The sequence below is a fragment of the Diceros bicornis genome, chromosome 9, assembly GCF_020826845.1.
Source record: "Diceros bicornis minor isolate mBicDic1 chromosome 9, mDicBic1.mat.cur, whole genome shotgun sequence".
In the NCBI taxonomy this organism is placed as follows: Eukaryota; Metazoa; Chordata; class Mammalia; order Perissodactyla; family Rhinocerotidae; genus Diceros; species Diceros bicornis.
Window position 1 is genome coordinate 87,302,255 of NC_080748.1, and position 21,424 is coordinate 87,323,678.

The 21,424-nt window shown below is 58.6% G+C and overlaps 1 protein-coding gene across 1 annotated transcript; it reads left to right on the forward strand.

Annotated features, from left to right (window-relative positions):
• The first annotated feature begins 172 nt into the window (after positions 1 to 172).
• GRK1 (G protein-coupled receptor kinase 1) lies at positions 173 to 13,669 on the forward strand. The gene is made up of 7 exons (XM_058547718.1): positions 173 to 871; positions 2,452 to 2,579; positions 5,087 to 5,244; positions 6,124 to 6,207; positions 9,016 to 9,140; positions 11,629 to 11,830; positions 13,111 to 13,669. The coding sequence occupies exons 1-7, from the start codon at positions 173 to 175 to the stop codon at positions 13,407 to 13,409; spliced, it is 1,695 nt and encodes a 564-aa protein (XP_058403701.1). The 3' UTR covers positions 13,410 to 13,669.
• The last annotated feature ends 7,755 nt before the right edge of the window (positions 13,670 to 21,424 follow it).

Consider the following 21,424-nt stretch of genomic DNA (forward strand, 5'->3'; position numbering starts at 1 on the left):
CGGGCCCACGGCGTGGCCCCAGTCGTCCTTGCACCGGCTGGGACGCCTCCCGTCCTGAGAGGGCAGGAACAGGCCACAGGCCGAGGGCAGTGGGTCAGGTCCTCTCGGGACACGGGTGCCGAGGGCCAGCCCACGGCCCCTCACGCCTGAGCTGCAGGAGGCTGGCGCCGGGATGGATTTCGGGTCCTTGGAGACGGTGGTGGCCAACTCTGCCTTCATCGCCGCCCGGGGCAGCTTCGATGGGAGCAGCGCCCCGTCCGCCCGGGACAGGAAGTACCTGTCCAAGCTCAGGCTGCCCCCGCTCTCCAGGTGTGAGGTGCTCCGGGAGAGCCTGGACCTGGCATTCCAGAGCGTGTGCTCGCAGCAGCCTATCGGCAAGCGGCTCTTCCAGCAGTTCCTGAGGGCCTGCGAGAGGCACGTCCCGGCCCTGGAGCTCTGGCAGGACATCGAGGATTATGACACTGCCGACGATGACCTCCGGCCACAGAAGGCCCGGGCCATCCTGGCGGAGTACCTGGACCCCCAGGCCAAGCTCTTCTGCAGCTTCCTGGACAAGGAGATGGTGGCGCGGGTCCGGGAGGGGCCCTGGGCGAGCGGGGACGGGCTCTTCCAGCCCCTCCTGCGGGCCACCCTGGCGCACCTGAGCCAGGCCCCCTTCCAGGAGTACCTGGACAGCCTGTACTTCCGCAGGTTCCTGCAGTGGAAGTGGCTGGAGGCCCAGCCCACGGGGGAGGACTGGTTCCTGGACTTCAGGGTCCTGGGGAAGGGCGGCTTCGGGGAGGTGTGGGCCTGCCAGATGAAGGCGACTGGCAAGATCTACGCGTGTAAGAAGCTGAACAAGAAGAGGCTGAAGAAAAGGAAGGGGTACCAGGTGGGCAGCCGGCTGCCACGGCGGGGTGGAGGGGGCGGGCAGGGTCAGCGGGCCGGGTGGGCCCTGGGTGCCTCATCCAGCTTTGCATGGTGCTCCTTGGCCGGCTGGCCAGCTCACCTGGCCATTGGACTCCGACCCCCTGGCGCTGTGCAGCCGTCGGCTGGTTTCTATTCTCCCTGTCCTGGGTCAGCCCGTCTGTGCGCTGCGGCCGAGCACCTGGCCCCGAGGGGGCTTGGCCTCTGTGGTCTTCCTGGCCTGTGACTCCGCTTGTCCGGCTGCCCTTCTCCCCCCGCCTTGGCGCCCTGCACACGGACGGGGTCTGCGAGGCCCCTCCTGGGAGAGTGGCTCCAGATTCGCCTCCTTGGTGCTGCACCAACACCACGAGATACAGCGGCAGGTGTTGGGGGCAGGCTGTGGGGTTGTTCTCTGGGTTCTTGACTCTGACTTTCTGGCGCTTTCCCAAAGCCCTGGGCTGTGTGTGAGGGAGAACGCACGGGGATGGAGCCCAGGCTGGGCCCGTCCTTCACGTGAGGCAGAGCGTGTCTGTGGTGCCAGGCACAGGCTCTTCCCCGAGAACAGCCGGTTTCCAGGGACGGGGAGGGAATGGAGGCACGGGCAGGTGCTCTGGGTGGTGTCCACTCCAACCGCCTCAGACTCCATTTGGGCAGGATCAGCGAAAGCCGCTTAATGTCTTAGGACCTCATCTCCCAGCTGCACGTTGTGTCCCGCATGGTCCTTTGTCCCCGTCCTGCTGCACCGCGCAGAATATGCCCGTGGCAGACACAGCTTCTCAGGGTAAACGGTAGTGCCACAGAGCACCCCCCCGCGTTCCTTGACATTGCTCTTCCTGTGGGACTGGGGGGACACAGTCACCCCTCACGGCTGTCCACCCCAATGTTGACCCAACAGTCAGTACAGTCTCTTCGCTCCGAGTTCAGGGTCCTCGTTGAACTTGATACAAAGTGACATCAGCCTAGAGTCTTCCTGTGCAGGGTGGACGGGCAGGGGCCTGCTCCAGCATCAGGAATTCCGCCTTCGAGGGGGGATCTGCTTTCCTCACCCAAACACAGCTTTTAAATTCATATCAGATGGACTTCAGAGGCTTTAAAATAGAGACAGAAAATGAGCAGAGATGTGGGGTGGCTTGGAGGGTGCTGGCCAATGGACCTTCCTGTCCGCTGCTGTCTGGAGACCTGGCCAGGAGGAAAGGGCTGGGACGAGCTGGTTAGACCTAAGGAAGAACTGGAAGGGAAGTCAGCACTGAACAGGCTGCCAGGGGTGCGTGGGACCCCACCTGGCATTTTTAAGCCTGTTGGCCGAGCCCCCCTTGCTGGAGGCTCCAGGAAACCTGAAGTTCTCTGCACATGACCAATTTGCTTGTCCGATTTCACCTCTGTGAAATGGGGCCAGTGAGCATATCTGTAAGTTATTTCAGTTGCTTTGTGGAAACCACTTTTAAAATGTATTTGCAACTCTGTTTCTATCTATCGCGCTGTTTTCTGGTTTGTGGAACTTGGTCTTTTATGGTGATGTCACTTTCCTGCCTACACCTGTGTTCTTGTTCGACATCTGCTTTTCAGGGCGCTATGGTAGAGAAGAAGATTCTAGCGAAAGTCCACAGCAGGTTTATAGTGTCTCTGGCCTATGCGTTTGAAACCAAAACCGACCTCTGTCTGGTGATGACCATCATGAATGGAGGCGACATAAGGTAACGGGGCTCCTCTCCCCACGTGGGAGCTGGGACTGGGATGGCTCAAGTGGCCGAGCTCTGAGAGGGGATCTCTGGGGCCCAGCGGGGCCACTTCCCAGCTGCAGAGAACATGGTGACGTCTGTGGAAGAGCCCGTGCCCCCATCAGAATCTCCCTCTCTGTCTTCTGGTGGCTGGTACTCGGAAGGATGTGTGCTCAGTCCCATGCGAAAGCAGGAGCCCCTGGGGAGTGGCCTTGGTCGTTGGGGTGTCCCTGTGGACCACGAGTTTGTGCGGATGGGGGGTGGGCGGGGAGGACAACAGGAGCGTGTGGTGCCGTGGAAGGAGTCCTGGTTGGATGGACGGATGAGTAACGCGGTGGGTGGGGCCCTGCATTAAGAGGGACGGGAAATGATGACAAACTTCATCCACAACCCACTCTTGGGGATGATGGCAGAGCTAGAAACACGACGTGGCCGACTTCGGGAACCACGGCTTTGCCGTTACCCAGCGGAGAGAACCAGGGGCCGTCAGCGGTGTGCAGGGCCTGGATGGGCTGTAGATCTGAGGCCTCGCCCCGGTCTCCCTAGGGAGTCGCATCACTGGCTCTCAGAGCAGGAAAAGTCCCACTAGCTGGCTGGGCCACCTGACTGGTCGTGCCTCAGTGTGCTGGTCTGAAAAACGGGGATAAAGAATAATACCGGGGCTCAAGGTTGTCGTGAGGAGTAAGCGAATGCCAGCGAGACACCTAGAAGAGTGTGAATTGCTTATATAAAAGGGGCCGTTGGTGGTGGTTGCCAGGCACTGCACACCGTTCTCCCACCTGGTTCCTCACCAGGACACTCTGCCAGGTAAGTTTGCAGCCCCATTTTCCAGATGAGGATTCTGAGGCCTTGACTGAGGAATCCAGTCAACGGAAGGTCGATGGAAGAGGAGAAGAGGGTCTGGGAGTTGCTAATGGCGTGACTTAGAGAGAGTGGAACTGATCATGACACCACACCACAGCACACTACAGCACGGTATAGCACACCACAGCACAGTACACCACATCACAGCACACCACAGCACACCACAGCACACCACATCACAGTACAGCACACCACACCACAGTACACCACACCACAGCACACCACACCACACCACAGCATACCAGACCACAACATATCACACCACAGAATACCACACCACAGCACAGCACACCACACCACAGCACAGCACACCACACCACAGCACAGCACACCACACCACAGCACGCCACGCCACAGCACACCACAGCACACCACAGCATAGCACAGCACAGCACAGCACAGCACAGCATAGCACACCAGAGCACAAAACACCACACCATACCACAGCACGCCACACCACAGCACGCCACGCCACAGCACACCACAGCACACCACAGCATAGCACAGCACAGCACAGCACAGCACAGCATAGCGCACCAGAGCACAAAACACCACACCATACCACAGCACGCCACACCACAGCATGCCACACCACAGCACAACACATCATACTACACCACAGCAACCACACCACACCACAGCACATGACACCACAGCACAGTACAGCAACCACACCACACCACAGCACAGTACAGCACAGCACACCACACCACAGCACAGTATAGCACACCACACCACAAGACAGCACACCACAGCATACCACACCACAACACACCACACCACACCACACTATACCACACCACACCACACCCATACTGCACCACACCACACTACACTACGCCACGCCACAGCACACCACAGCACAGCACACTACTCCACACGGCACTATTATATGAATATAATACAAAAGCTGTTATGTTGTTGTTTCTGCTGTCTTGTGCTCCAGCTGATTTGAGGGTTTCTCCTTGTTTTTTTTTTCCTCTCCTTGTTTTTTTAAGGTTCCTGTTTACCTCTACTCTCCCTGGTTGCTCTAGTTCAAATAACTTATTTCCTTTTATTTGTTAGGTTTTGCTTCTCTGTGAAGTGTGATAGTGGCAACTTGAGACAGGACAGCTACCGGGAGAGGGGCTGGGAAGGGAAATCCTGCCGCGGGTCCACGAGGAGTCTGATGTTCGGGTGGAGTAGCTGACGCTCTGTGTTTACGTATATCTATCGGGGGGCGCTTGGCTGCTCGTGCCGCCTCCCTCCGCCTCCCTCCGCCCCCCTCCGCCCTTACTCGTTCTGCCGGCCACGGTGACAGGCCTTTGAGGCGCGCTTCCCAGCCTCCGCAGGCCAGGGCGGGGGAGGAGTGCACCCTGCGACCCCGCTTCTCCCCTGCGACAGTGGTGGTGAGGGGTCTGTGAGGGTGTGCACACCAGCTGCCAGGGGTCTTTGCTCTGCCGTGGGCTCTTCAGGCTGGACGCTGAGGCCCTGAAATGACCAGACACTTTGCCCACACAACACGGGATTCTGAGGCCCTCCCCTCCCCACCTTCCGGAGATGTTGCTTCCCATAAAACCGCGGGCACACCACTCACAGTTGGACCCAAAAGCACAGGCCTCTGTGTGGTCTGCCCCCAGGTACCACATCTACAACGTGAACGAGGAGAGCCCTGGCTTCCAGGAGCCGCGTGCTGTCTTCTACACGGCCCAGATCATCAGCGGCCTGGAGCACCTGCACCAGAGGGGCATCGTCTACCGAGACCTCAAGCCTGAGAATGTGCTCCTGGACGACGACGGTGAGGTGGCCTCCCCTCCTGGCCCCTCCTTGCCCACCTCCCTTTGTCCTGCTCGCTTCTGTGGCCTGGCGGGTCATGGGGCGTGGGCTGGTTTTGATAAATGCTCAGTGCAGCTTTAAACGGCACCAGGACACATCTTAAGTCTATTGTTTGTTCAATCATTTTGTGACAGAACGGTATTATGTCCAAATGGAGATTTCTGATGGACTTTGGTGAAATTTGGTGCATATTAGGCACCTAGGGTTACAGGGAATTAATCCAAGATGTCTGTAATGTGTGGAACCATTAGCAAACAGTTAATATTTTATGGCCAAATCTTCATTTGATCACTCCTTTCTTTCTGCCTTCTATGTAAAGCCAAACTGGGATTCTTATCAGAAAATAAACACAGCTTTAGTCTTCCTTTATTTCCCTTTCGATCCCCCCCTTTCTGTCACCAAGTCACACGTGCGCACAGGCATTCTCAGAGGCCGTTGCTGCGGAGCTGGGGGAGAGATGACAGATGAGGAAACTGAATTTGGGTGGATTATGCCCCGAATTCCAGTTGCAGGTGCTGCTGGGACCCTGTGGTCGCTCTGCAGACTCAGCCAGAGGCACCTGGGTGCTGAGGCCTCCGGGGGTCCTCAGGGTGCGTGTGTGTGCACGTGTGCATGAGCGTGTGCACGTGTGCATGAGCGTGTACATGTGCGTGTGTGCATGCACGCGTGTGTGCCTATGTGGAGACGTGAGTGAGTGAGTGAGTGAGTGAGTCAGTGTGTGTGTGCTCATGTGCGTGTGTGTGTGCGCAGAGGCTGGCTCTGGGCTCCCGGGGCTCCAGGAACACCAGGCGCCTTTGTTCCGTGGAGCTGCCTGTGACCTCAGCCTGTGTTTGCCTTTCAGGCAATATCCGAATTTCCGACCTTGGGCTGGCCGTGGAGCTGAAGGACGGGCAGACCAAGACCAAGGGCTATGCAGGGACCCCAGGTAAGGCCTGAGAGCGAGGGCGGGGCAGGCTCTTGGGAGGCGGGGTCCTGGGGTCCCTGTGGCCTGGGGCACATGGCAAAGGCTGGGGGTTGTAGGGAAGCAGCTCTCTCACTGCTCAGAGTGAGTGGGGAGACCAGGGGACTGGCATGGGGCTTGCACAGCCGCTCCGTGGGCTTGCACCCCCCCACACGTAAAATATCACAGTCGAGTTTAACACGCTGCACTCTCTGTGATGAAAGCTTCTGCCTTTAATGACTTTCTGGGCATCGGCAGAATGCAGTTGTCCGGAGCGCTCGACTGTGGGGGTCAGAGTCCTGGGCGTCTGTGCCAGACACCTGCTCAACTGTGATAAAACCCTCCTGGGCAGGCCAACTAGAAGGAAAGCCATGAGGGGTAGTGGGCCCCCATCTCAGCATACCAAGGCCTTCACTGCTCAGAGGAGTCCAGGGTGGAGTGTGGGGCAGGCGGCGGAGGGCTTGCAGGAGAAGGGGCTGCCCTCGTCCAGAGCATGTGTGTGCACGTATGAGTCAGTGTGTGCTCATGTATGTGTATGACTGTGTGCACACATGTGTGCATGCCCGTGTGCATGTCTGTGTGTGCGTGTGCATGTCTATGTGTGCATGCCTGGGTATGTGTGCATGTGTGTGTGAACGCGTGTGTCTGTGTACTTGTGGGTGCATATCTGTGTGAACATGTGTGTCTGTGTGTGCATGCGTGTGTCTGTGTGTGCACATGCCTGGTGCATTCTGCTGCCCCCCGACCTCACTCCTCTCCTCTCATGCCCCCAGGCAAGGCGGGGAGCAGTCGTGTAGACAGCAGAGAAGTGGGCAGGAAGGGCTCACATCTGGGCCCAGTACGGGAGGTTGGCTCACGCTCTCATGCTCATGCACAGGCCGTGGTGAGAGTTCAGTGCAGCGATAGTCCCTGCTCACGCACACAGCACGAACCCCGTGCGTGTAGGTTCTTCCCTCCTCCATGTTCCTGAGGGGCAGGGTTTCCAGGTGTGTTTCTGTAGGATTTCTTAGCAAATCTCCCCTTTCCCTGGGTTGATCCGGCTCTGGGAAAAAAGTACTGCCACCGGGCATGGGGCCTATATGGACCTTGTTTTGTGTCCTGGAACCTTCAATCCTGTGTTTGGGCTCCTTTGGGTGTGTACCTGTTGGCGTGCTGGGTCTGTCCTCATCTGCAGCTTTATGTAGGGAAAAGGTCCTATCTTGAGTTTTCCGGATCCTCAGCCAAAATCTATCAAGTTCCACTCCCAGGCGAGAGCGAGAGAGTGGAAACACGGCTCATGTATTTCAGGGTGATTCAGATCCTTAGGAGAAAACCCCAGGGGACTCGACACCAAAGCCAGGATTTGCAGTAGCTTGACCTTGAGGATATCGCTGAGTGCGGGCCGCTGGCCGCCAGAGGGCCCCGTAGGCTTTGCTGTGGCTGCTTTACTGGAGCACAGGGCCGCAGCTCTCCAGGCGGGCGGGTCTCTTCAGGGGCGCGTATGGACCTCGCCCTGCATTTGGGGCCAGGTGCAACAGCAGATCCTGAAGTCAGGGTGTGAGTTTGAAGGCCGGGCATCTAGCAACGCCCCACGGGAGCCTTCCAGATCCTTCTTCCCTGGCCCCTCTGCAGCCCCTGGCCCCAGGCCTCCTAGAGCCTCTGCACGGGGTCAGTGAACAATCGATTGTAAACAGGGGATGCGCAGAGGACGATCCCGTCCCTGTGGTCTGGGAGACCTTTTTCTTGGACCCTGTTTCAATCTAGAAGTGTGATCCGTTGAACAAGTGTTTCTCAGAGTCTGGGCAGTCTGGACAATAGCGTAATTCCCTGAAAAGCAGAGCTTACAAAGCTGGGTTTAGGGCAGGGGGTTCTACGGAGTTTGACCCCTGTAACCTCTTTGGGGAGAAATGACTCTGCCGTCCCCTTGGCTTGGCCGGTGTTGCCAAGCGCGTCTCCCTCTTGGGGACTTACCATGAACACAGAACACTGAAGGCCCAGGAAGGGCCGAAATGAATGGACACAATTAGCTCTGCTTATCTCGGATGTCCAAAGTCATCTGAGCACAGAAGTTCCCCACCCACTCCCGTGCCCAGAGCACTTCCCGCCGGTCCCAGGGGAGTGGCCCTTGGGCCCGTCCACTCTTCCTACTCACTGGGCTGACTTCTACATGGGTGGCAGTTAGGGAGTGGGGGCCCGAGCTGGCTCTCAGGGGTGTTGACCTTCAAGATGTGGAGATCAGCATGTGGCCCCAACTCCCCAAATGTGACACAGACCTGGCACGGGGCAGACGGGCAGTGGTGGGCAACTGAACTGCTGTTTGGAATGTCTTGTCTTAAATCTGACATTTTGTGCCCTTTCAGGAAGCAGCATGTAGGGCCTGCCTCTGACCACACACACACCCACGACCCCCCGGTCACGCTCATGCCGGGGGGCGGGGGGCGAGCGAGGACATGGCTCTGTGTGGTGGTGTACCGAAGGGGGGGCGGGACTTTACCCCATGTGTGGAGAGCAGTAGTTCTCAGCTGGGGGGACACTCAGCAGTGTTTGGACACGTTTGGGTTGTCACAGCTGGAGGGCACTACTAGTGGTGGAGGCCAGGGATGCTGCTCCTTACCCTCCAGGGCAAAGCGCAGCCCCCTACAGAGAATTCCTGCCCCAGATGTCACAGTGTGAGCACCCGGCTGCAGTGCACGTGGGGCATCAGTTCCGCGGCTCCCAGGGCAGGGTAGGTGCTCACGCGATGCAGGTCAGCAGGTCGTGCAGGGGTACCTGCTCCTATGAACCTGCTCTGAGTCGACTGTGCTCTTCCGGCAGGTTTCATGGCCCCTGAGCTCTTGCGGGGTGAAGAGTATGGCTTTTCTGTGGACTATTTTGCCCTGGGGGTCACGCTGTATGAGATGATCGCTGCCAGAGGACCCTTCCGAGCCCGAGGAGAGAAGGTAGGATGTGGTGCAGCTGGTGTTCCTGCAGCTGACCTGGAAACGACCCTCCTTGTTGGGGTCATAGGAGCAGGTGCCCCTGCAGCTGCCCTGGAGATGACCCTCCTTGTTGAGGGTCATAGGAGCAGCAGTCCCTGCAGCTGACCTGGTTGTGACCCTCCTTGTTGGGGTCATAGGAGCAGGAGTCCCTGCAGCTGACTGGAAGATGACCCTCCTTGTTGAGGGTCATAGGAGCAGCAGTCCCTGCAGCTGACCTGGTTGTGACCCTCCTTGTTGGGGTCATAGGAGCAGCAGTCCCTGCAGCTGACTTGGAGATGACCCTCCCTGTTGGGGTCATAGGAGCAGGTACCCCTGCAGCTGCCCTGGAGATGACCCTCCTTGTTGAGGGTCTTAGGAGCAGTGCCCCTGCAGCTCACCTGGAGATGACCCTCTTTGTAGGGGTCATAGGAGCAGGAGTTCCTGCAGCTGACCTGAAGATGACCCTCCTCATTGGGGTCACAGGAGCAGGTGTCCCTGTAGCTGACCTGAAGATGACCCTCCTTGTTCAGGGTCATAGGAGCAGGAGTTCCTGCAGCTTACCTGGTGGTGACCCTCCCTGTTGGGGTCATAGGAGCAGGAGTTCCTGCAGCTCACCTGGTGGTGACCCTCCCTGTTGGGGTCATAGGAGCAGGAGTTCCTGCAGGTGACCTGGTTGTGACCCTCCTTGTTGGGGTCACAGGAGCAAGTGCCCCTGCGGCTGACCTGGTGATGATCCTCCCTTGTGGGAGCTGTTCAAATCTTGAGCCCTAGGCTTCTCCTGGCAGGTCCTTCCTGGGGGGAAGGAGAGGGGACACAGTGACCTCATCTCATGTATCTTCTGACACTAAGGAGGGTTTCAGGATGACAGGTGCCTGGGGCTCCCCAAACCCACCCCAATGAGCAGCGCTTAGCCCCCTGGGCCCAGGCACTCTGGGGAGGACATGGTGCAGGCCATCCCCTCACGGCCTCTGTGCCCTTCATTTTAGACTCACAATGCTAAGAGCCTGCAGGCCCCGCTCTCAGCACAGCAGCACTTCTGCATGTCCTTGAGGGAAGTGGACATAGCATGGCTGTGCCCTGACCCCAGGCCCTCCACACCCCTCGTTCCTCTCCTATGCAGTCTGCCTGGGCATCCCTGGGGGTGCTCTGCTCCAGCCCACCAGAAGGCCTGACCACCCATTCAAAATGAATAGAGCAAACCTGGCCTCCTCCCTTTCATCAAATGCTGACTCGGCTCAGAGATGTGATGGCCCTTGTTTGACGGGAACGTGACATGAACCGGGAAGAGGCTGGATGAGGCGGGGCCTCCAGGGCCTGGTGTGCGGGGCCATCTTTAGACGCAGCACCTCTCTGGCCCACGCCACGGCTGCTCGGCCTGTCTGGGGGTCATGTCCATTGCTTTGTTCTGCCTGGACCTCCCTCCTAACGTGTCCCTCCCTCCTAGTGTGTCCCTCCCAGGCCCCCACTCCTGTCCCCTCAGACAGTTGTGGAGCGAACAAGATCCTAGTCTTCCAAGAGCAGAGTCCTCACACACCTAGCACCCCGAGTCGCCCTGTGTCTCTCCCGACCACCAACAGCTCACAGGAGCAACGTGAGCCGTGGTGTGGGGTCCACTGCAGGTGGCCGGCCTCGGACCACCACAGAAGCTCCTACCCCAGAGCTCTCGCTGACCTGCAGCCTGACTGGCACCCCTGCTTTCTGTGTGCAAACGAGCAAGAGGAGCTTTCATGGGGTGCCCTTCCAGGAGCTCACCGTGGGCCATCCGTGGTCCACGCGTGGTCCATCTGTGGTCCGTGGTACCACGGAACCCCACTGCAGCAGCGACAGGAAGCAAGAACCTTGGATACAGCCCAACGCTGATGGGCCCCAGACCTGTCACGCTGAATGAAAGAGGCCAGACCTGGGCGAGTCACTGGGATGACTCCATTTCTGTGAAGTCTTAGGAAAGGCAAATCTAGTCTAGAGCGAGAGGAAAGGGGTCGGTGTTTGCCCGAGGTGGGGGGAAGACATGGTCAGAGGGCACAGGGCACTCTGGGGTGACTGGAGATTGGTTGAAGCTCTTCACACATCACTGAGCATGGAGTCTTGTGGTGTGTCAATCACACTCCATAGAGCGGGTTCACAATCAGGTGCGAGGCTCCCCCTCAGGGTTCCGTCCACGTGGGCTCCGTGAGGCTGACTCTCTTTTCCTCCAGTGGGTAAGGACTGGCTGTGTGAGCGTGCCGAGCTGTCCACCAGGGTCCCTGAAGTACACCACACCCCAGCTTTGCTGGCGCCTGTGGGTCCTCTCCTCTGCCCTGAGATGCTGTTGTGCGGGAAGGGGGCCCTCGGGTGCTGTGGTCACCTCTGGCCGTGCGAGGGGTTGCCCGGCTGAGAGGACTGGAGGGGCCGCCCCCCCGAGGTGACGTGACTGCTGGGCGACGCTGGTGGGTTCGGCAGGGTTTAGCGTGGTGTGGGGGTCCGCGTGCAGGTGGAGAACACGGAGCTGAAGCAGAGGATCCTCTCGGAGCCCGTCGCGTACCCGGAGAAGTTCAGCCAGGCCAGCAAGGACTTCTGTGAGGCACTGCTGGAGAAGGACCCCCAGAAGCGTCTGGGCTTCCGCGACGGGACGTGCGACGGGCTCCGTGCCAGCGCCCTTTTCAAGGACCTGAGCTGGAGGCAGCTGGAGGCCGGTACGTCGCCTGCGGGTCTGGGGGCCTTGGGCCGGTCTGTTAGGTGCCCTTGCTTGCCTGACCCATCCCACTGGCGTCTCCTCAGCTTAGTGGCGATGTCAGCAGAGCAGGGCTGTGTGGGTGACGCTTCCCGAGAGCCACCCTTCGGCCCCTCCCTGCAGTCCTCTGCGGGTTCGTCCCCGCCGCGCCCCGGGCTGGGCACTGACGGACAGGCCTCTTGGGAAACCTGCCGGTGGCCGCAGGTTGGAAGGATGAGTGGGACTCAGGCTGACCCCTGGACCAAAGCTCCAAACCTGTGCTTTCCATTTCCACACCCCGTCCTTGAAGGAGCCCCAATCACGGCACTGCAGGGTCCTGGAGATGTCTGCCTGGGAGAAGCTCGGTCATTCAACCAGTGTTTGTCACCAAGTGTCATGTGCATGATCCCGTGTGCATGCGTGTGCATGTGCATGTGTGTTTGCAGTGAGAGGCGTAGGACACAGCCATAGCCCCAGAACCGACAGCTGGGGTCTGTGAGCCTGTGACCACATGCAGGAGCCCCTGGGACAGAGCCGTGAGCAGGAAGAGTCACTTCTGCAGGGAAGGGTCAGAGCAGAGGCAGCTCCCAGCTGACCGGAAGGTGGGCTCCACCAGGGGAGCCGTCAGGACCAGCCCGGGATGGAGTGAGGTCAGGCAGCTCTGACAGATCAGAACCGGGGAGCTGGAGCCGGGGAGCTGGAGCTGGGAAGCAAGTCCCGGGGCCACTGCAATGGTCTGGCAGGACACCATGAGGGCTGCCCAGGCCCAGGGCCTGTGCTGAGGAGGGACAAGGTGAGAGAGAGGAAGGACGGTGGCCTGAGTGGGAGTCGTGGGCGACTAACGTTCTGTGTCTGGCGACTGGAGAGTCGCGGCTCCTGAGCAGGTCAGGGAGAGAAGCCTCCTTGGAAAGAAGATGTGGACTTCAGTTCTGAACGTGTGGGTTCCAGGCATCCAACCTGCAGACAGCCATGCCTGGGGAGGCTGGCGCGAGGGCATGGGCTCTGGGGTCTGCAGAGAGGTGGGCTCGGGTGTGAGGGAGGAGATGGTGCGGGTAGAACGCGCTGTCCCTCGTGCCGGCTGTGGGGAGGTGGGGGAGGACGCAGAGGAGGCCCCGTCTCTCCGATGCCATCCAGGCTGCACCCTGCGGGGCTCTCACCTGGGTGCGTGCTCTGTGCGGTCTAGCCTAGCGGGGACGGTTCGTTAGCAAATGTGTTTTGTCCCACCGTTCGCCGGTTCACGCGGTGTTTTCTGTCTTCTGACAGGAATGCTGATACCCCCGTTCATCCCAGACTCCAGGACCGTCTATGCCAAGAACATCCAGGATGTGGGTGCCTTCTCCACGGTCAGAGGGGTGGCCTTTGACAAAGCGGACGCGGAATTCTTCCAGGAGTTTGCCACTGGCAGCTGCTCCATCCCCTGGCAGGAGGAGATGATCGAGACGGGCGTCTTTGGGGAGCTGAATGTGTGGCGCTCTGACGGGCAGATGCCCGACGACATGAAGGGGGTCGCCGTGGAGGGGGCAGCCTCCTCGTCCAAGTCGGGGATGTGTCTGATGTCCTAGACGTGGAGGGGACACCCGGGTCAGGGGCCCAGCCTGTAAACAGTCCACTGCTTTTGCCCCATTTCACTCAAAAGAGACACGACAGTGGGTCCTGGATGGAATATACCAATGGCGCGTACCTCCCTGGACTCCTCTGTGGACGTGCCGGCTGGCGGGGGTTGGGCACCCAGGGCGACGGGCCGCTCAGAGAGCGGGTGCTCGTGGGGTCCCTGGCACCTTAACTGCAACTGCCCAGAAGTTGCTTCCTTTCGCTGGCAGGGCGTGAGCTGGTCACCTGCACGTTGGGGACACTGCTGTCCATGTTGGCCAGGTGCTGAGCAGTGCAATCTCCGACAGGGTCGCCTCGCCCGAGCCGGGCCCAGGTGTCTGGGAGGTGGGGATGGCATGGGGGTCGGGGGTGAGACTGACCGCAGCGCCCACCCCCTGGCTTCTCTTTGTCCTGAGAACGTCTCATCTGATGGCAACCAGATGCAATGCTGCCCGGCCCCCGGGCAGACTGGGCGGGCCAGGGGTCTTCTCTCTCCAACCTGAGCACCTGCTCACCACCCTGGCTGCCTCTGGGTCTGCCAAGCTGGCTGTCCTCCCTCTGGCCCTTTCCTGACTCACCTCCCAGGCCGGCTTGGGCAGGCTGCTCGGCTGCATGGAGTTGCTTGCCCCTCTGTGTCCCCAGCAGCAACAGACTAGAGGTTGAAGGCCCTGACCTCATAGGACACTGACACACCCATCCTCTGGCCGGACCAGCCAGGCCACCACCCTCACCGTATGTGGCATTCCCAACTACACTTTTAACCTCCAAGGTCCTCGGGTGCTGCACGTGTTTTAGCTGGATGGACTGAGTTTAGCAGCTGCCTCCAGAAGACCTTCGCCCCTGTGTTTGGATTTGGTGATGTGGGCCTGGGAATCCGAGACCATGATGGAGGCTCAGATGGAGCCCAGCCCCAGGGGAGGAGATGTAATTTAGAGCCTGGGGACTCATTTCCAGAGGAGGAGTCTGACCTTTTCTCAGGGGAGAATTTCTCTTGAGTCCCCTGCAGCTCACACACACGAAGGGGAGGGAGCAACGAGTGTACCACGTGCTGGTCAAGAAAAAGAGGGTCTGGGCAATATGGCCGCTGATTCACCTCATTGAGTGGGGGCGTCATCTGGATGGCTCCACATGGGGACATCAGAAGGAGCTGTGGCACTTACCAATCTGGTGGGACTGACGGGGGGTCCTTCCAGGGAGTGGAAAAGACGGGGTTCTTCATGGCTTTAGCACATGTTCTGGGGGTCGCTTCCTCCCTCCCCAGCAGTGGCAGAGACGGCTGCCTCACAAGAGTCAACACCGAGTGTGGTGGAGAGTCCCTGCCCTCAGACTCTCAACACCAAGTGTGGTGGAGTGTCCACACCCCCAGAATGTCAACACCAAGTATTGTGGAAGGTCCACACCCTCAGACCGTCAACACAGAGTGTGGTGGAGCGTCCACGCCCTCAGACTCTCAACACCAAGTGTGGTGGAGTGTCCACACCCCCAGAATGTCAACACCAAGTATTGTGGAGCGTCCACACCCTCAGACCGTCAACACAGAGTGTGGTGGAGCGTCCACGCCCTCAGACTGTCAACACCGAGGGTGGTGGGGCGTCCACACCCTCAGACTCTCAACACCAAGTGTGGTGGAGCGTCCACACCCTCAGACTGTCAACACCGAGTGTGGTGGGGCGTCCATATCCTCAGACTGTCAACACCGAGTGTGGTGGAGCGTCCACACCCTCAGACTGTCAACACTGAGTGTGGTGGGGCGTCCACACCCTCAGACTGTCAACACCGAGGGTGGTGGGGCGTCCACACCCTCAGACTCTCAACACCAAGTGTGGTGGAGCGTCCACACCCTCAGACTGTCAACACTGAGTGTGGTGGGGCGTCCATATCCTCAGACTGTCAACACCGAGTGTGGTGGAGCGTCCACACCCTCAGACTGTCAACACCAAGTGTGGTGGCACGTCCACACCCTCAGACTCGCAACACCGAGTGTGGTGGAGCGTCCATGCCCTCAGACTGTCAACACCGAGTGTGGTGGAGCGTCCACACCCCCAGAATGTCAACACCAAGTATTGTGGAGCGTCCACACCCTCAGACCGTCAACACAGAGTGTGGTGGAGCGTCCACGCCCTCAGACTCTCAACACCGAGTGTGGTGGAGTGTCCACACCCTCAGACTCTCAACACCAAGTGTGGTGGAGTGTCCATGCCCTCAGACTATCAACACCGAGGGTGGTTGGGTGTCCCTGCCATCAGACTCTCAACACCGAGTGTGGGGGAGCGTCCACGCCCTCAGACTGTCAACACCGAGTGTGGTGGGGCGTCCCTGTCGTCAGACTCGCAACACCGAGTGTGGTGGAGCGTCCACGCCCTCAGACTGTCAACACCGAGTGTGGTGGAGCGTCCACACCCCCAGAATGTCAACACCAAGTATTGTGGAGCGTCCACACCCTCAGACCGTCAACACAGAGTGTGGTGGAGCGTCCACGCCCTCAGACTCTCAACACCGAGTGTGGTGGAGTGTCCACACCCTCAGACTCTCAACACCAAGTGTGGTGGAGTGTCCATGCCCTCAGACTATCAACACCGAGGGTGGTTGGGTGTCCCTGCCATCAGACTCTCAACACCGAGTGTGGGGGAGCGTCCACGCCCTCAGACTGTCAACACCGAGTGTGGTGGGGTGTCCCTGTCGTCAGACTCGCAACACCGAGTGTGGTGGAGCGTCCACGCCCTCAGACTGTCAACACCGAGTGTGGTGGAGCGTCCACACCCCCAGAATGTCAACACCAAGTATTGTGGAGCGTCCACACCCTCAGACCGTCAACACAGAGTGTGGTGGAGCGTCCACGCCCTCAGACTCTCAACACCGAGTGTGGTGGAGTGTCCACACCCTCAGACTCTCAACACCAAGTGTGGTGGAGTGTCCATGCCCTCAGACTATCAACACCGAGGGTGGTGGGGTGTCCCTGCCATCAGACTCTCAACGCCGAGTGTGGTGGAGCGTCCACACCCTCAGACTGTCAACACCGAGTGTGGTGGGGCGTCCCTGCCGTCAGACTCGCAACACCGAGTGTGGTGGAGCGTCCACACCCTCAGACTCTCAACACCAAGTGTGGTGGAGTGTCCATGCCCTCAGACTATCAACACCGAGGGTGGTGGGGCGTCCCTGCCCTCAGACCGTCAACACAGAGTGTGGTGGAGCGTCCACGCCCTCAGACTCTCAACACCGAGTGTGGTGGGGCGTCCCTGCCCTCAGACCGTCAACACAGAGTGTGGTGGAGCGTCCACGCCCTCAGACTGTCAACACTGAGTGTGGTGGGGCGTCCCTGCCGTCAGACTCTCAACACCGAGTGTGTTGGAGTGTCCCTGCCCTCGGACTGTCAACACCGAGTGTGGTGGAGTGTCTGTGTCCCCAGACATCCCTGTGCCATTGCTCCCCCTCTGCCCTTGGGAGAGGCGAGTATTTGGCATGGACACTTTTGGGATTGCTCCTCCAGCCAGTACGGGGAGCAGCTGTGTCTCGTGGTCTAGCTCTGTGTAGGGTGGTGACTGTCCCTCAGTGGGTTTGGGACAGGAAGTGCCCTGTGCACAGGGCAGCTCATTGTGTGAAGACATGTCAAGTGTGTCTTTAGTCCCTTGTGCACACAAGGACTTTACCTACAGCGCCCTTGAAAATAAGCCTGACCAGAACCATCGTCCCTCCTGACTGTGTGGTCCGTCACGAGGGCCTTGGGGAGGTGTCCAGTGCTTTTTGGTCTGTGACCTGAAACTACCACCGGCTCATTCTCCCTGTGCAGGCCCACCATGAGGGACTGGGGGTTGAGGGTGCTGGGTTGTTGGCAGGACAAGTCACTGTGTCCTCCCTAATTCTGGGTTTGTTTTTAAGGGCAGCGCACGTTGATTAGTAATGGCTATAAATTCACTTCACTACATCTGGTACCGGAAAGACCCGTTTCTGATTTTTCTAAACCCATTTAATCTGCTCCCCGTGGCCCTGACAAAAGGTGGTCTGAGTGGCCTCGGCTGCGTGGTGGAGGCCCCGTCCCCATGTGCCCATCCTTGGCCCACCATACCTGAAGGTGGAGCCTGCCCTTTGGTCAACTTGGGTTTCAGATAAGCAACAAGTAATTTTTCAGTGTTATCCCTAATATTGCACAGGACACACTTACACTAAGAAATTATTTCACGTGTTTTTGCTACACCTGGCACCCTGTTGCAGATTCTCTGCGTAGCCTGTGAATAAGCTGTTGTCCACTGAGCTGGCAGGTCTGGGGGATACACTGACTGTGACGAGCTGGCTGTTCAGGAGCCAACTCCCCCCCATGAAACTGAAGCCAGCCCCACGTGTTCACACACAGCAACTGAAAGTCCTGTAGTCACTTCATTTTTGTTTTAAAAACTTTTAAAACTTAAAGTATTACATAAAGAAAACGAATCATGGATGCTGAGTCAGTGACCACACCGTGACACCAGGGCCACCCACCCACCAGTGCGAGAGCCAGGATGCTTCTGGCACCCCGCCAGCCCCGTGTGCCCACCCTGCCGCTCCCCTGCCCAGAGGCAACCATGTCTGCCTGCAGCCACTGAAGTAGCAGTGGCCTCAAGGCAGTGACTTAACATCCCAGGCCTGGTGACAGTCGTGACTCCTGTCACTCACACCTCTGTCCCAGCCGGGCAGAGGAACCCTCCCACCCCCTGGAATCATCTCAGCGCCTGGCCCCTGGGGGGTCTGTGTGTGTGTCTGTGCGCGCGTGTGCGTCTGTGTATGCATGTGTGTGCATGTGCACATGTGTGTGTGCACACGTGTGTATGCATGTGTGTGTCTGTGCACACGTGTGCGTCTGTATATGCGTGTGTGTCTGTGCGCACGTGTGCGTCTGTGTGTGCACATGTGTGTGTGCACACGTGTGTGCGTGCGCACATGTGTGAGGCCCGGAAGGGAGGCAGGTGTACAGGGCGGTCCTGAGCCTTCGGGCAGGCTCACGGCCACTCTTCATGGCGGGGTTTCCTCGTGGTCTTCAGGGCCTTCACTGTGGGCGTCTCTCGGGTACAGCCCCCTGACCGGGCACGCTCCACGGGGTCTCGCTGTCTGGCAGCATACGACGGTCCTCCAGCTCTCTCCTCTGCTCACCTGGGTCCAGGGGACACACCGTTCTGCCTGGACAACAGGGCTACCCGCTGCCCCCCTGCAGCAACCACTCACCTGGCTCCACCTCGGGCAGCCGCTGGCCTATGTGGGGGAGGCCCAGGAGGCCTCTCGCGCCAGGCCTGAGGTGGGGGCCTCTGCAGGGAAGCCCTCGTCCTGACCTTTTTTATTCGCCACACCATGAGCCAGCAGAGGGTCCTCGGACACCAGCGTCAAAATCCCTACAGGGCGCGGGTCTTGGGCACCTGGGCGTCTGGTATTGGTCACCTACATGTCCAGGCGGAGGCCCGACAAGACGTGTGCTGCCTTCACCACCGTCAGACACACAGCTGTCCAAGAACCTCACCCGGAATTCCTTAGGAACCTGGTCCCGCAGGGAGGGCTGGGGGGCGCCCTAGAGAGACTGCCCTCAGAATGAGTTCAGGGCTGCTTTTTGGTTGTAAAAAACAAAAAATGTAATTTCTATTCAAGCAGAAAAAGGTGCAAATAAAAGTTAAAAAAGAGGGATGGACTCTCTAGATTGTCATGTGAATACTGGTTGTATTCTTCCCTTCAAAACCACACATAGGCAGTTACGCACATGCACACGTGCACACACACACATCTACACAGATGCGCACACACTTATACATGCACATACGCATATATGCACACAGCACATGCACACACATACACACGCACACATGTATACACATGCACAGTCAACACACACATGCATATACATGTATATACACGCACACACATGTATACATGCGCACACATACGCACATGACCACATACACACCTATACATGCACGCACACATGCACACACATACACGTGTGCACACACATATACACAGATACACACACTTATACATGCACACACATGCATATATACACACATGCACACACACACACACTTTGCCTTCATTCTCATCTCCTTGTGGCCACCAGATTTCTAAAGCTGCTTGAAAGCCCTTGCTTGTCACCTTGGATCCAGGGCGTCTGGGTTTCCACACGTCTACTCTGTCCCTCATGACGGCAGGTCCCATGTGGCTTCACTCTGCTACTCACACTAGCTCGTCTGTCCCTACTGTTTTCACATATAAATCCCCTTTATTCCAAACCCGTGTCACACACTTGTTGGAGATCCTGCTTCTTTGAGTGGATTTGCGGCTAGTGAGAGACAGAGCTGCCTTAGACGGAGGCCGCCCTCTACTATCAAACCCTCCACCACAACCCCCCATAAACCCTCCACCACCCCCCATAAACCCTCCACCACCACCCCCCCATAAACCCTCCACCACCAACCCCATAAACCCTCCACCACTAACCCCAATAAACTCCCCTGGGCCCGGGGCTTATTGAGGTAAATCAAGTGTGATACAGGAAAGGTTGTAGCTAATGAGCAGTAACCGCGTGTCTTTGGGGGCCAAGCCTCGTGTGAGATGGGGAGAAACGCAGTGTCTGCTTCCTGTCTGTCTTCTGGTCCCCTTGTCGGCCTGTCAGCAGCTCCAGTGAGACCGAGCGCCTCTCTTATCCCGCTCTGCTGGTGTCTGTGCCTGGGGCTCAACCAGCACCTCCCACCCGAGGGAGCAGGTGCGTCCTCAAAGGCCTGGTGTGCCTTGGCATCTGCTGTGAGATCAGCTCTTCTCCTGCTCCTCCCCACCCACCCACTCATCACTGCAGGGCCCCATCTGACCCTGGGATGAGCAGGGTCTCGGACTGGACGGGGGCTCTTGGGGTTGGCAGGATCCCTGGCAAAAGGCGCCGGAAGCACCAGGAACCGTTGCAGCCTGGCATTCAGATCGGTTGGTCTTTACTCCTGTGATTACCCAAGTTAATGCTGTCTCCGTCTCCGCCGGGACCCGTTCTCCTTGCCAACCCCAGGGAGCACCGTGGGAGGAAGCACAGCACAGCTGGGGGCGAATGTTGTCTGGAGGCTGAGGGCTCAAGCCACTTTCCGATTTTAAACCATGAGAAGTCGACCTTGGTTCTGGGCACGATGGAGTTGGCACACGTTCTCTATTCTGCCTGCCGAGTGCAGCCAAAACCCTGGACACTTCACGTAAAACAAACGGGGAGACTCTGAAAGGTGGAGGGAAGGCAGGCTGGCCGGGGACCTCGAGACCTGAGGAAAGACACGGTGGCGGGTCCCTGGGTTTGCGTTCTGCCTCTCACACCCCAGACCAGGTGCTAGAGAAGCAGCGATGGATACAAACAAAAACGGCCCCAAGAACGGTGGCTGTCTGCCATAGGAGGAGCCAGCCCTGCAAGACAGACACCTGCTGGAAGACGACCGCCTGTGCCCATCGGACGACGAGGGCAACCTCAGCCCACCGCAATGGCCCGCGAGGTCCTGGACCTCCACCCATGGCTGTGACAAGGTGCCCAACTGCCCCACTGGGGCCATGCCCGAGGAGGACCAATGGGAACCTGGGCTTCCCCCATCCCCTCCCCGACCTGGCAGGAATGAGGAGAACCCCCCATCCTCGGCCATCCATAGACGGGAGGGAACCTGACTCCCACCCCACCTGCCCATCTCCCCCGGGCACTGTATCAGAGGAGGTGGCTAAAACTGATGGCCCATAGGACCCAGAGTCCACAACATGACACCTGTTGTCCAGGAGAGGATGGACAGTCTCTCATTGTTCCAAGAAAACCCTTGGAATGAGAAAACACAACAGTCCCAATGCTGGCATGACACAGATGTTGGAGTTGTCTGATGAGGGCTTTAAAGCAGTCATCACAAAAATGCTTCAACGAGGAACTATGAGATGCTCGAAGCAAATGAAAACGGGCAATCTCAGCAAAGAGACAGGACAGTGTGGGTGGTTCTGGTGGGAGGGGCGTTCCATGGCTGTTGGGGTG

Coding starts and splice junctions, on each gene's coding strand:
- GRK1 (XM_058547718.1), top strand. CDS start 173: ATGGATTTCGGGTCCTTGGAGACGGTGGTGGCCAACTCTGCCTTCATC. Junction 2,580..5,086: donor ATGAATGGAGGCGACATAAG/GTAACGGGGCTC, acceptor GTCTGCCCCCAG/GTACCACATCTACAACGTGA. Junction 11,831..13,110: donor CTGGAGGCAGCTGGAGGCCG/GTACGTCGCCTG, acceptor GTCTTCTGACAG/GAATGCTGATACCCCCGTTC.